The sequence below is a fragment of the Rhinatrema bivittatum genome, chromosome 5 (assembly GCF_901001135.1).
Source record: "Rhinatrema bivittatum chromosome 5, aRhiBiv1.1, whole genome shotgun sequence".
Classification (NCBI taxonomy): domain Eukaryota; kingdom Metazoa; phylum Chordata; class Amphibia; order Gymnophiona; family Rhinatrematidae; genus Rhinatrema; species Rhinatrema bivittatum.
In genome coordinates this window covers 126,981,971-126,997,087 of record NC_042619.1, presented here as the reverse complement: position 1 = coordinate 126,997,087, position 15,117 = coordinate 126,981,971, and the positions used below count along the sequence as shown (strand labels likewise).

Genomic DNA, 15,117 nt, shown 5'->3' with positions numbered 1-15,117 from the left:
GACGACGAAGTAAATAGAATACTGGCCTGTGCCAAGCTCCTTCTCCGGAACCGGGACCACCGCGCCCAGACTCAGGAGCCTGGCGAGGGTTTGCTCCACCGCTTCCCGCTTGGACCGCCCGCATGGGGAAAAGAGAAAAAGATCCAGCAGGTCGCGAACAATTTCGAAGGTGTTCCCGTCTCTGATAATGTAGAGGACTCACTGGTCCGACGAGATTTTGGCCGATTCCTCGAAAAACAGGGAGAGGCGGCCACCTAGGAAGGGGACCGAGGAATGAGCCAAGTGAACGTCATTGGGTGGCCAGCTTGAGGGTGAAGCACGTGGGCTGGCCCTCGTGAAAGGGAGGACGCCCACGAAAGGGCTGCGACCAAGACTGAGAGTGAGAATAACCACTCGAGGAGCCACCCCGGCCACGTGGGGTATACCGTCTCTGACCCCGGAAGCGAGGACGAGAGGGTGTAAAGGAGCGGGATGGCCTCGGACGGTCCTCCAGGAGCTTATGGACCTTATTGTCCCCCAAGGAATCCATAAGCTTCTTGAGGTCCTCACCAAAAAGCAGCTTACTTTTGAAAGGCAACATGCCCAGCCGGGCTTTGGAGGACAGATCGGCCGACCAATTGCGCAGCCAGAGGAGTCGTCTGGCGGAGACCGCAGAGGCCATTGCCTTAGTCTGTACGCGAATGAGGTCGTAGAGCGCATCAGCCCCATAAGCGACGACGGCTTTGAGACGCTCAGCCTGTTCCGCCTCTGCCGACAGGAGGTCCTGGTTGAGAGTAACTGTTGGACCCACCTGAGACCTGCCCGTAGCATGAGACTGCTGCAAAAAGTCGCACGAACCCCCAGCGCCAAGACTTCAAAAATGCGCTTCATATGTTCCTCAACCTTGCGGTCCTGGGCGTCTTTCAGGGCTGTCGATCCCTCCACAGGGATGGTGGTATGTTTGGTGACCGCAGAGACGGAGGAGTCCACGGAGGGATTTTTTAAAATTTCCAAACACTCCTCCGGGAGGGGGTAGAGCTTATCCATGGTACGTGCCACCCAGAGGCCCACTTCAGGAGCCTCCCATTCCCGCAGGAGCAACAGCTTGTGCATGGGATGAAAAGGTAAGGCGGTAGCCGGAGCCCTGAGACCCGCCAGGACCGGGTCCATGTCTTTAGGCAAAGAGGCCATAAGGGTGTCCGCGGGGGGCCCCTCCAACCCCAATTCCTGGAGGTCAAAGGGGATGAGGGGTTCCAGCTCCTCCCTGCGGAACATCCGTAGGACCCTGGGGTCATCCCCCTCCAGGGAAGGAATGGTACCCTCTGCATCAAGGGAGGCGTCAGGATCCGGGAGTACTGGGTCCACCGGGGGGAGGGGACACCCGGGACCACCCGGGACCACCCGCACCCGAACAGGCCCCGGGGACTCCGCAGCCAGGCCAACAGTCAACGGCGCGGAGCGGGGAATTTTTGCCGGGAAGACCTTCCTCCTCCTCCTGCAGGCTGGTTAAATAGGATTTATGCAGGAGGAGGACAAATTCTGTGGTAAAATGGGCCCTAGATTTCCCAGGTGGGGGAGGGGGGCAAAGGGGGATCAGGGAATCCATCTTGGGGGCCCGCGGGGCTCAAATCGGGGGGAGTCTGAGAAAAAAATCGGCCCCCCCAGCCCCAGGCAGCTCCAAAAACGGAGCCGCTGAAAAAATACAAGATGGCCGTCGTTCCCGGGCTCTGCCGACCCGGGTACGGCCTGGCCATGCTCTGGGGACTTGATCCCTGGGCTAAATTTGCCTGCCCTGACGAGGAGGGACCTTCTCCCCCTGGCAGGTAGGCAGAGCAGAAGCCCTCTCGCGAAAAACGTGACGAGGGCTGGCCACAGGACAGGCAGGTTGCCTGCCGCGGCATAGGAAGAGCCGCACTGAAGAAAAAAACTGCAGAAAAAAAAAGTTTCATTGGCAGCCTGCAGGCCCGGAGTGAAGCAGGGTGGAAATCTGCTGACTCCTGCCTCTCTGGCTGCTGGTTCAAGCCCTCTGAAGACCAAAATGAGAAAGATGGGTCTACTGCTGTAGGGTAAGTTAAAAAAGCACTTTGAATACTTATAACTTTAAACAATTATTTCCTTTTTTTTTTTACAGACTGAGCACAGCAGTGGGGTTCTAAGCCCCCTCGGCAGCCAGAGGAGGGGGAGACGAGAACTGGACCACCAGACTCGGTCCCCACACCTGGAAGCGGTTACAGACTCAGGCTGTGCACTGCACAAGGGGCAAAGCCCCTTTGAGTCCGGCAAGAGACAGGAGACGGACCGTCTCCTGCAGAAAAATAAAATCTAAACTCCCTTTCTATTTTTTTTCTTTTAATAGGAAGAAAAAACCACACTAGATCCCTAAGGAATAAGTACTTGCTTGATCCACGAAGAAAAGAAGAAAAGGAAGGCTGACTAGCCTAGAGCAGGAGACCTAAGGGTGAGCTGCTAACACCTGCTGGAGACAGACAAATACTGAAGGGTCACAGGATAGGCTCTGTCCTCATATAGGATATCCTTTCAGTTTTAGTCTGTCTCCACCTGCTGGAAAGGAGGCTCAACCTACAGTCTGGACTGATCCGGGTACGTACAGGGAACTTCGATTTCATACTGTATACAGCCCCATCAATAGTGAAGAGGAGTACAAAAGGGAACAACCACTTATATTTCACATGGCCTCCCCTCAAAACATCCGGAATTTCTTTCATGACTCGCCCTTAGCCAACGTCGCAGTAGATAAATCCGTATACATTTATCTCAACATTACGGGCCTCTCACTGTATTGATCCTTTCATCCGTGCCACCGCCGCCATTACTGCTTCTTTTTGCGGGAAATCCCAAAGTCAAACAATTATGTCTCTCAGGAGATTCTGCCTCTTAGGCCCTCCAAGCCTATGTGCCCTTTCGATTTTTATAACAGGCTCTTCATTCTCAGTAGCCCTCTCACAACAAGGCCTTCCTTGTACAGCCTTCGCACCACCTCCGCAGTTATTGTACTCAGGCGTTTCTAGGATCCTTCTAATCTGCACCTGATCCTCTAGGTCGGCTAACTTGTTACAAAAATCCTCTTTCATTTCCTGCATCTCAGCATACTCTTTTTGCAACTCTTCAATTTTATTTATTTATTTTATTTATTGTTTTTATATACCGGCATTCATGATAGAATCACATCATGCTGGTTTACAATTAACAGGGGGAGTGGGTGAAACAAGAACATGGAACGAGTGCACAGCAACTGAGAAGTTACAATAAAACAAGGCTGGTTAAACTGGGAGAAGAGGGAAAGCTAGAAAGAATTAACAGAATGAGGTGTAATTATTTACAGTATATACAGTATTCTGAAGTGTCTGATTGAAGAAAATGTTGATTTGAAATTTTAGTGGCCTGATCATCCACTCGCTGCTCCACCTCATCCACCCGGGACCCTATCTCATTAACTTCTCCCAGCAGCTCATTCATTACCTGAACATCTCATCTTTACTGGCTGCAATGTCCCGTTGAAGCTCCTTGAACCAAGCTCTCATCTCTTCTCGCGTCGATCTCTAACCCCTCTTCTGAATCAGCCCTCCGAGCTTGCTTTCCTTCTCTGAGCCTGATGGAGATGGATCCCGCGCCAATCTTGGGTCTGTATCTCGATGGGTAGGGGCTGTAGCTGCCATGAAGAAACTCTTAAATTCTGCAGAATTTTTTCTGGTCAACATGACCACACCACTTTTCCAAACACAATTTGCAGGGAGAAGGGACTAGCAGCTCTGTTACAGGATACAAAATTCAAAGCTTATAAAGTCATCTGGTCAGAGCTCATGGATCAGGCATCCATCCTGGTCCATGATGTCACCAGCCCAATAAAAACTTTTCAAAATATATCCAAAGTAGGAAGCACGTGAGGGAGTCTATGGGACCATTAGACGATCAAGGGGTTAAAGGGACACAGAGAGATCAAATGAATTCTTTTGCTTCAGTGTTTACTAAGGAGGATTTTGGGGAGATACCCATTCCAGAGATGGTTTTAAAGGGTGACAATTCAGATGAACTGACCCAAATCACAGTGAACTTGGAAGATGTAGTAGGCCAGATTGACAAACTGAGGAATAGCAAATCACCTGGACTGGACAGTATAAATCCCAGTTCTTCCAGAACTCAAAAATGAAATTTCAGATGAATTACAAGTAATTTGTAACCTATCAATAAAATCATCTGTTGTACCTGAAGACTGGAAGGTGGCCAATGTAACCCCGCTAATTAAAAAGTGCTCCAGAGGTGATCTGGGAAACTATAGACCAGTGAGTTTGACTTCAGTGCCGGGAAAAATTGTGGAAACTATTATAAAGAATAATATCATAGAAAATATAGATAGACATGATTTAATGGAACGCGGCCAATAGAAATCTTGCCTCACAAATCTGCTACTTTTTTTTTGAAGGCGTAAATAAACGACTGGATAAAGATAAGTCAGGTGATGTAGAGTATCTGCATTCCAGAAAGCATCATGAGTGACTTCTGAGGAAATTAAAATGCCATGGAATAGGTGGTAATATACTATTGTGTATTGGGAACTGGTTAAAAGAAAACAGAGAATAGGGCCAAATGGTCAATTTTATCAATGGAGAAAGGTGAATTGTTGAGTGCCCCAGGGATCTGTTCTGGGGCCATCGCTTTTTAACATATTTATAAATTACCTGGAAATGGTAACGAGTGAGCTCATCAATTTTGAAGATGACAAAAATTATCAAAGTGTTAAATCACAAGAGGACCTTGCAAGACTGGGAGACTGGGCATGCAAATAGCAGATGAAAATTAACATGGACAAGTGCAAAGTGAAGCACTTAAGGAAGAGCAACCTAAATTATAGCTACACAATGCAAGGTTCCACATTAGGGGGTCTATATTCAGCCACTGAGCAACTAGATAAGTTGGCCGGATATACCTCTATCTCTATATATGCTCTATCTCTTTCCTCTTTATCCGACGGGATGACACAGTTGTGCCCAAACGGCAGCAACTGAGCACCAATGAGGTCAGATCGGGTCAGAAAAGCAGCTGCAGTGAATGGAGGTGGTCAGAATGGTGACAGCTGGAGTAAGGGAGGAGAAAAAGGCAGCAAAGAGAAGGAAAAATGGTGGTAGCAACGGGGATCAGAAGAGAGGAAGACAAGAAGGGCAGCAGAGGTGTAGGGAAAACTATCAGTGACACTAGTAGAGAAAGACAAAAATTCTGCTGGATTTTTCCCCAGATCCACAAGGGGGTAGGGGGCAAAACAGAACAATTTCTCCAGCACATCTGATGAAAACTCAAATTTCCTGTCAAACTCGAATCAAGCTGAAATCTGCACAGTTCTAATTCCATGGTAAAATGTTTGCACACCAGTCACTGCTTGGTGCTCCACTGCTGATATAACTGTAAGCTCACCACTTCTAATCAGCATTAATACACAAGAGCGCCTCACAACGCAACGCAAAACCTTAACTGGTCCAGACAATGATTGACTGGCAGGGTGGCCTAATTGATAGAGACATTTCAACTACAAGTTTCCATCTACTTTTCTTCATTTCCCCATTTTTTAAAATTTTTCAAAAAGACAAATAGTATGTTTATGGCACCAAAAGAGCTTTTGCATACACACACACGTATACGGATTTGGAAAGTTTTAAAGGCTTATACCCACTTAGATAGTAAGCTCTTTTGGCCAGGGAATTGTTGTACCTGAATTTTAATAATTTTAATAATTAAAAAAATATATTTTTATTAAGTGCTCTTCTGAGGAGCTAAATCTGTCTTCTGGGACTCATTCATCCTTCTTTAACTATCACTTACCTTGACTTTTTGCCTCTTCGGATATGTCCTCCTCTTGGGCATATCTTTCAAGTTGCTCTCTTCGTTTTTCGGCTGCTACCGCTGCTACAAAACATATCAATATTCTATGTTAATAACAAACACATTTACTGAGGGTCAACAAGGTAATCTAATACTGCTGTTTGCTCAGGATATGAAAGAAAATTTACATCCAGTGACAGACCAATGATTCTAATATTGTATTTTAAAAATAAATAACCATGAGACGTGAGTGTCGTTGATGTTTTGCTTAAAGGTAATGACTATGTAATTCAAATCACATTTATTGATGCACCCTGCATGACTCAAAAGTTGCTTTTCAGGGGTTCATTTGTGATCTGCGAATAAGGTGAGATCATCACCTTGTTCAGTTTCAATTAAGTAAATATTTACCTTCTACTGTAAGTACTGCTCACCATTGACTGAATTATTCGCTAAACTGTTTCTATCACCTGATTCCACGTTAATGGTAGGAGACTTTTAACTTCCATGTTGATTAAACACTGAAAACTGCGGCCTGTGAAATGTTTCTAGAGTCACTGGAAGCTTTGGGATAGTCCCAATTTATTTCCAAAGCCACTCATAAAGCGGGACATGTTATAGACCTAATATTTGCCAATACCAGTAACTGTCAAATCAATACTTCTCACACCAGTTTGCCATGGTCTGATCATTAATTAATAAAGGTGGAAATAACCTTCCTCAACCCAACTCATAAAATTATAGATAATAGTCATACTTTTATCTTCAGGAAAAAGATAGACATGGAGGTACTTGCAGAATCAATAGAAAATAAGATCTTTTTTTTTTTTTTTAATTTTATTTTTATCAGTTTAAACAAAATTTACAAAGGATTATCACTTTGTACAGAAACATAGAAAAACAAAGCTATCTCCATTTTTACAACTTTACAGTTACATTGAGAAGAATAACATTTTCAATAACTTGACCTCAAATATAAAACAGAGGGTGTACAGCCAGAAAAAGAAGGAGATATTCTTAGGAAAATCTTACTTAAAGAAAAAGCTTAACGGTCAATAACAACTATTCTTCCTTTTCTATGACTCCGCATTTGCAGCATCCTGAACTGGGGGATTATAAGGCAATCTTTTCCTATTCTCTAATAATTCTTTCATTTGTTCAGGTACAAAGAAAACATAAGTAACATTGTCTAGTTTTAATATACATCGGCAAGGATACCTGAGTACAAAACTTGCCCCCAACGAGCGGGCTTCTTGTCTCATTGACAATAACCCCCGCCTTCTCACCTGGGTAGCCTGTGCCAAATCAGGGAAGACTTGCACCGGTTTACCCATGAATTCTGCTCTCATATTAGAAAAATAATTCCTCATAATCAGACTGAGGTCTTGAGAATAAATAAAGGAAACTAAGAGAGTAGATCTCTCTATAACTTCTGGAATGGAAGTCTCTAGAAAAGTTGTTAAATTAGCAAGATCAAGCTCTGGAGCAGCTTCTTCTCCTCTAGGCCTTACCTGAGGCATGAAATACACCTTATTCAAAGCTGGAATATTTTCAGGTGCTATCTTCAGAATTTCCACCATGTATTTCCTCAAAGTTACTCTCGGTTGTTCGCCCATAACCTTTCGGAAATTTATAAACCTAAGGTTTAAATTCCTTGATTTATTTTCAAGCTGTTCCAATTTCCTGTTAATGGCGATACGATCTTTCAACATAGCTGCTTGCAATTCCTGAGACTTCTTTACTTGCTCTTCTAGCCTCATAATCTTTTGTTGATGTTCTAAATGTTTTGCATTATATTCTTGGGCAAAACCTCCAATTTTCTGGGTCACATTCGATTGTTGTTGAGCTACTTTATATAATGCCATCCCCATTTTGGTTATCAGCTCCCAGAGAGCTTCCATGGATACCACCTCAGGTTTAGGGAACAAAGCATTTCCTGCTTCGGGCTCAAACTTAAAGAAATCTTCACCATTAAAGGCATTCATTGTGGGGACAAAGTCCAAATTCAAGCTTGCCCCCTGCATCCCTGCCGTCCCTTCTCCTGTCTCCTCCAGGCCTGCATTTTCACTCCCAATCCCCGCGGTGGTTCCTGCCGCTATACCTGTCTCCCCAGTAGGGATTGGTAAGGCACTCACCGGGCACGAGGAGTCTCTGGGGACCGGCACTGGAGGCGTCCTGGGGTCTGGAGGGCTCAGTGTAGTTTCTCCAGGGTCAGCCGCGGCTCCTCCCCTGGCTACCTCCGCGGTGCATGGCACCTCCAATTTTGAATAGTTTGCGGTCAGCTCCGCTATCGTACGCTGTCCGGGCGGCAGGGGTAGCGCTGCAGGATATACGCGAACCCGACCTTTCCTTTTCGGGGGCATTTTCGGATATTCTGTAATGTAGAAACAAGCAAATTGTAGAAATCTGGAGAGCGTCTAAGCAGAGCTGCTACACCGCCGCCATCTTGGCCACACCCTCAGCCGGCAAAACCTGATCGGAAAATAAGATCTTAGAACTACATCAATCCAATGCCTGCTCGGCATTTGATTCCTGGGATCAGATAAAAACTCAGTCCTGCCAGAAGAAAAATATTAACAAAGAAAGGAACACCTTTAAACATAAAAAGCCCTGGTACAGTGATGATTTAAGACACACTAAACAGAACCTTAGAAAACTAGAGAAACAATGGTGGAAATGTCCATCTTCTGAATCCCTAGGAAAATATAAATCTCTCCTACCAAAATCCTGCACACTAACCAACAAAGCAATTACTGTGCAAACCAGATTCATGGAGTAATATTTAATTCTAAATAACTCTTTGATGTTGTTAAACATCTAATTAATGATCCGTCATTTTCCATCTCGAGAAACTCTAACTTCTCAAAGACCACTTGCAATGAATATGCAACATCCTTATTAAGTTAAAAACTCAATTCCCTATCTGTTTGCCCACAAGAGCACCTGAAGATTCACATGGCCTGGTTAAGTGGTCTACATGCGACAGAGTAACTACATTTGAAATCAGTCAAATCATTGCTAAAATTAAGCCTGCTGCTCACCTACGTGACCCAATTCCAGCCAGTTCCTTGAAACAAGTATGCCACTTTGACAATCACAACCTTATTTAATCATTATCTATCAGAAAGTATTTATTTATTTATTTTTAGTTTTTATATACCGATCTTCCTACTGGCTGCCAGTGTAATTCCGATCTATTTTAAAGTATTAATGCTAATATTCAAAATAATTCATTCGAGTAACACCGGTATGATAGGCGTGATATTGCAGCTATACTCACCGCAGATTTCAAAACAAATGACTGTTGAATGTCCCCACAATATGGAGCATACACCTGACACAAGTAAGAGATTGTTTATTCTCCATAGTGGGGCCAAAGCTTTGGAATTCCCTACCTGAGATGTTACGACTGATACCAGAGAGAAAGAGATTTAAATGTGAGCTAAAAACATGGCTTTTCAAAAATGCATACAACCTAACAACAGCAGAATATAGAAAGAGACTATAACAAGAAGGACAAGAGATACTAATTGATACATGAAGAACAAATGTAAAGTGAGATTGTAAAAGCTCCACACACTGAACAAAATGTGAAATTTATTTTCTATACTTCACATCTTTTGCTCTAGATCCTTAGTTAATATGTAGGAGAACACTTCATTTGATAGATGTTAATGCTTGTTAATGAATAGATGCTAATGCCCGTCATTACATGCTGATGTATAGCTTTAAATGTTATCTTTACATGGAACAATGGTATTTAAACGGTCCAAATAAATAAATAAAGAGAACATAAAAAGTTTTTGCCTTTCTATTGATGTAGAAAATTTTGCTAGCAAATGTTCTTCATCTGAAATGCAAGTAGATTGCTCTTCAGTTGATTTCATTTGTCTCATCCTTGACTGAGAAAATAGTTTCCCTAGTTAACATTGTTGCCCCTTTGCAAACTCAGACCCAACATAAAAGTGGAATGTGTATTGCTTGTTTTTTTAAATGAACTATTGGAGGCCGAGAGAAAACTGTGTCACGCTGAGCATAAGTGGCGTAAAAATAAAAATGGCTTAGATAAGGCCGCCTATATAGGTGAATTCTAAAAGCTTGGCACATGCCAAAATGGGGAGATAGGTGAGTATGTCCAGCTGGTGTGCACCAAGCAGATTTTAAAAGCCACCTTGGTACAAGCATATGTCCCGATATGCGCACAAATGAAAAACCCCCAAAAGAGGCAGGGCATGGGCGTGGTAGGGATGGAGCAAGGGCAGGACAAGAAAATTATTCCTTACCTGCTAATTTTCGTTCCTGTAGTACCACGGATCAGTCCAGACCATGGGTTATATTTCCCAATTCCAGCAGATGGAGACAGAAGAAAAACTTGTGAGGCGCTCGGAATTACCCATGACCCTCTGCGTCCCATCAGTATTAAGAATATCAAAGCAGAACAAAAAACTCAGAACTAACTGATGATTGGATCAAGCAAAAACCTCCCAACCAAATAGGGAACTATATACAAGTTGCCATTAAGGCATATAGTGTCTGTAGCCCAAAACTTGCAAATGCAAATCTCAAAGCCTTCGAGAAAAATCTTGCAACCTCAATATACCGCCAAAGAGCAGGCTAACTGTGCTGAGGAAAAGCAAGATATTGGACAGAAATGTGCTATTGAAAAGTGTGGGTGGGCGCATGGGCTGATCTGTGGTACTACAGGAACGAAAATTAGCAGGTAAGGAATAATTTTCTTTTTCCTGTACGTACCCGGATTAGTCCAGACCATGGGATGTACCAAAGCTTCCCTACCTAGGGTGGGCCCTCGATAGCCCTGCTCGAATAACCTGGTCGCCAAATGAACCCAACCCTGGAGGTCTTAGATTAAGACAATAATGACGCGCAAAGGTATGTAGAGACTTCCATGTAGCCGCTCTGCAAATTTCTTGAGGAGACACCGACTGACTTTCCACCCAAGAAGTTGCCTGAGAACGGAGAGATTGAGCTTTAATACCATCCGGAGGGGGCTTACCTGATCTGATATATGAGGCAACAATGTTTTCCTTCAACCAGCGAGCAATAGTAGTCTTTCAGGCCTGTTGACCTTTCTTGGGGCCACTCCAGAGCAGTGGTTCTCAACCGGTGTGTCGCAACACACCAGTGTGTCGCCAAGAACACGCAGGTGTGTCGCCACACTTCCTGGTCCCCCCCGCTGACCCAGCTGCTCCCCGGTCCTCCTCCGCCCAGACTTAAAATGCTGTCAGCCCGGGCGGAACGCAGTAGAACAGCTGGAGTAGGTGGCACCGGCATGGTCTCTTCTTCCCGCCCCCCGCGGCCTGGAAGAGGAAGTGGTGAGCAGCGGGTGCATGCGCAGGAAGAAGAGACCATGATAGTGTAGTCAGCGTTAGCCCGAAGAAGAGAAGAGCTGGAGGAATGAGCAGTGCGGCGCGCAGAAAAAGGAAGAAAAACGTCAACCCCCGTGGCCGAATGGACTCCTTTCTCCGCGAGGGCTGAAAACGAAGGAGGCTGCTGCTGCTACCGCTAGTTCCGGGGAGGGAGGGAGGGAGAGAGAGTGAATGAGCAAGCAAGCATGTGTGTTTGAGATCTTGTGTGTGTGTGTGCGAGTGAGATAGCATGTATGTGTTGTGTTCCGCGCCCGCAGCCGTCCGCTGGCACGGCTCCCTACCTCCTCCCATGACCGGGCCGCCGGCAGCAGTGTCGGGGCAGACAGCCCTGCGTCCAGCTCTGATGCCCACACGCATCGGCGTGGGCTGCCAGGCTAGCCGCTGGGTCTGGAGCCACTCCTGCTCCTCCCTTTTCTTCGCAGCCCGGGATCCAATATGGCCGCCGCCATCTTAGGCGCAAGGCCGCGCCTACTCTCCAGATTTAAAGGGACCTCGTCCCTTTAATTACACTCAGCTGAATCCTATCCACAGGGTCAGAGGAAGTATAAAAGGAGACTTCCTCTGACCGTCCCTTGACTTGGCAACGTCTCCTGCGAGTGTTGTTTGAGTCTGCTTGCTTCGGTGAGTTCCAGCGTTTTGACTCCTTGTTCCAGTTTTCGTCTTGGTGTTCCTGGTTCCTGACTTCGGATTGGCTGACGGTGATTCCCGGTTCCTGACTTCGGATTGGCTGACGGTGATTCCTGGTATTGACTTCGGATTGGCAAGCGGTGATTCCCTGGTGTGCGACTCGGACTGGCAAGCGACGACCCTCTGGCACTCAACTTCGGACTTCTTCTAGACCACCGTCTCCAAGGGCCCGCCTAAGTCCCAGCGGCCCGGGTCCCTACGGGCTCCTCCTGGGGGGCTCGCAGGTCTCCAGGGCAAAGCTCCAGTTGGTCCTTGCACCGAGACCCTGACCTCTCAAAGGTCCACCTAAATCCCAGCGGTCGGGTCCCTACGGGCTCCTCCCGGGGGGGACCGCAGACCACCAGTGGTGAAGCCCGCTCGTCTGCTCATCTCTTCGTCCGTCTCCACAGGAGCCTCTGTCTTCACTGCCAAGGGTCAGCTGCTCTCCTCCTCTGTCCTGTCTCGCCACCCGACGAGAGAACCTACGGATCCTCCGCAAGGTGTAACATCCTCTCGCCGGCCCAAGGGTCCACAAGCCTGAGCATAACAGTATGTGAATGACTGAAAGCCTGTATTTGTAAAAGAGAGTATGTCTGTGATTGAGAGCCTGCCTGTGAGATAGAGCATGAATGTAAGTTTACGATTGGGAACCTGTATGTGTAAGTTTGTGATTGAAAACCTGTTTGTGTGAAAGAGTATGTGTGTATGATTGAGATCCTTTGTGTGTGAGAGAGATCATGTGTATGTATGATTAAGAGCCTGTGTGTATAAGTGAGAGAGAGCATGTGTATCTGTATGTGATTGAGAGCTGGTTTAGGTGAGGGAGCATGTGGGTATGCGATTGAGAGCCTGTGTGTAAATGAGAGAAAGAGAGAGAGCATGTTTGTAAGCATGTGAATGAGAGTCTGTGTGTGAGAGAAAAATACAGCATGTATGTGTGTGATTGAAAGCCCGTGTGTGTAAGCCTGAAAAGATAGACAGCATGTGTGTAAATGTGTAATTAAGAGCCTATATAAGGAGCATGTGGGTATGCGATTGAGAGCCTGTGTGTAAATGAGAGAAAGAGAGAGAGCATGTTTGTAAGCATGTGAATGAGAGTCTGTGTGTGAGAGAAAAATACAGCATGTATGTGTGTGATTGAAAGCCCGTGTGTGTAAGCCTGAAAAGATAGACAGCATGTGTGTAAATGTGTAATTAAGAGCCTATATAAGTGAGAGAAAAAGCATGTGTATATGTGAGTGACTGAGAGTATGTGTATAATTGAGAGCCAGTGTGAGAGAGAGCGCTGGTATGTGACTGAGAGGAGAAAGTTCCAAGCAAACCACCCCTCCTCCTGCTAATTCAAAACAATCTCAGGACACCTGGATATCAAATGTTCCCAGATATGCAGAGCAAAAAAAAAAATGTTGTATCCTTATTTTTCATTACTGGGTCTTTGTGTCTGTTATTTTGAAATATTTTATTGGTATCTAGAAATTTTTTATGAGTTTTTAATTATTGGATATTCCACTTATCAGCTGTTTCGAAATAATCTGTTCTTTTTGTTACTATGGTTTTACTGCTACTGATTTAATATTTCTTGATTTGTTTTATAAGGATGGGTGATGTTTCTTTTTTCCTTTATTACACTGCATATAGACTCTGGCTTGTTGCAGTTTCCTCAAGGATCAACGCTTTCAGCTACTCTTTTTAATGTTTATTTGTTACCTATCTGTCATCTTCTTACGGGATTGGGTTTGAAATTTTATGTTTATGCTGATGATATCCAGTTTTTAGTTCCTATTGAAAATGATATTGATTTTACATATACATTAATAATTATTTATTTGAATGCCATAAAAAAACTATTATCACAAATGAAACTTATTTTGAATACAGAGAAAACAGAATTAATACTCTTAGAAAGAAAACATTTAAAAATGAATATTCCAGTATTTAAATTTGAGAATATTAATCTAACCCCTACTCCATTTGCTAGAGACCTTGGAGTCATAATTGACTCCGAACTTAATATGAAAAAAACATATTGCGACCAAGTTAAGAGATGGCTATTTTAAACTGTTACAAAGTACTCTAATCACTTGAGGTACACTGCAAAAAATAGCAGAATGTAACATCATTTATACCCTTATCCACAAATTTATTAAAGATAACACCAACGGAGAGTGGTATCAGACACTTATATGGTGTATCCAATCTCATGGGCTCTTGCCCTCTACAGGGCTGCAACCCCTCTCTTGTTTCAAACACCAGTTGTTCTCACCTCATTTACCAACTCTCCGAAGGTGAAATTTTCATTTTATCTTTTTTATAAGTGCAAAAAATGCCTGGTGAAGTAAGAGAGGCATTTTTTGCACTTATAAAAAAGATAAAATGAAAATTTCACCTTCAGAGAGTTGGTAAATGAGGTGAGAACAACTGGTGTTTGAAACAAGAGAGGGGTTGCAGCCCTGTAGAGGGCAAGAGCCCATGAGATTGGATACACCATATAAGTGTCTGATACCACTCTCCGTTGGTGTTATCTTTAATAAATTTGTGGATAAGGGTATAAATGATGTTACATTCTGCTATTTTTTGCAGTGTACCTCAAGTGATTAGAGTACTTTGTTTGAGTTATTAACATTGAGGTGAGGAGCCATTTAATATAATTTAATTGGATTCGAGAAGAATAAAAATATTTTAAACTGTTAACATTAAGAAGATGGAAACCGTTATTAGATCCCTCGGATTTTAGTTATTATTCGCTAATTTGGACTATTGTAATGCGTTGTTATTAGGACTACCTCAATCAACCATTAGACCTTTACAAGTATTTCAGAACACAGCTGCACGAATTTTGACGGGAAAGAAGAAATTTGACCATATTACCCTAACTTTAATTGCATTACACTGGCTCCCGATCAGCTACAGAATACTTTACAAAGCGATGTGTAAAATACACAATATAATTTATGGAGAAAGGACAGAATGGTTGAATGCAGAACTGCGACTGCATGTACCACAGAGAGATTTGAGATCGGCCAACAAAGGACTGTTATCAATTCCAACTTTTAAATCCGCACATCTCAGTCAGGTCAGAGAGAGAGCATTGTCGATAGCAGGAGCGAAATTGTGGAATACACTTGAAGCTCAACTAAGGATGCAACAGGAAAAAAGCAAATTTAAAGCAGAACTAAAAACATGGCTGTTTAATTCGGCATATAATGAAAATGAGAAACAGGCATGCGTATAAACTTAACACCTATAGGAGGCT

General features: G+C 44.2%; 1 protein-coding gene across 3 annotated transcripts in view; it reads right to left on the bottom strand.

Annotated features, from left to right (window-relative positions):
• The window catches only part of ERICH6B (glutamate rich 6B), a 353,852-nt gene that overhangs the window by 249,654 nt on the left and 89,081 nt on the right, over positions 1 to 15,117 (bottom strand). For 2 of the 3 annotated variants that reach the window (XM_029602897.1, XM_029602895.1), the window contains one exon: positions 5,812 to 5,895. In XM_029602897.1, coding sequence (XP_029458757.1) covers positions 5,812 to 5,895 — 84 coding nt within the window. The remainder of the gene's footprint in view (positions 1 to 5,811; positions 5,896 to 15,117) is intronic. The other variant, XM_029602896.1, reaches the window with a different exon arrangement.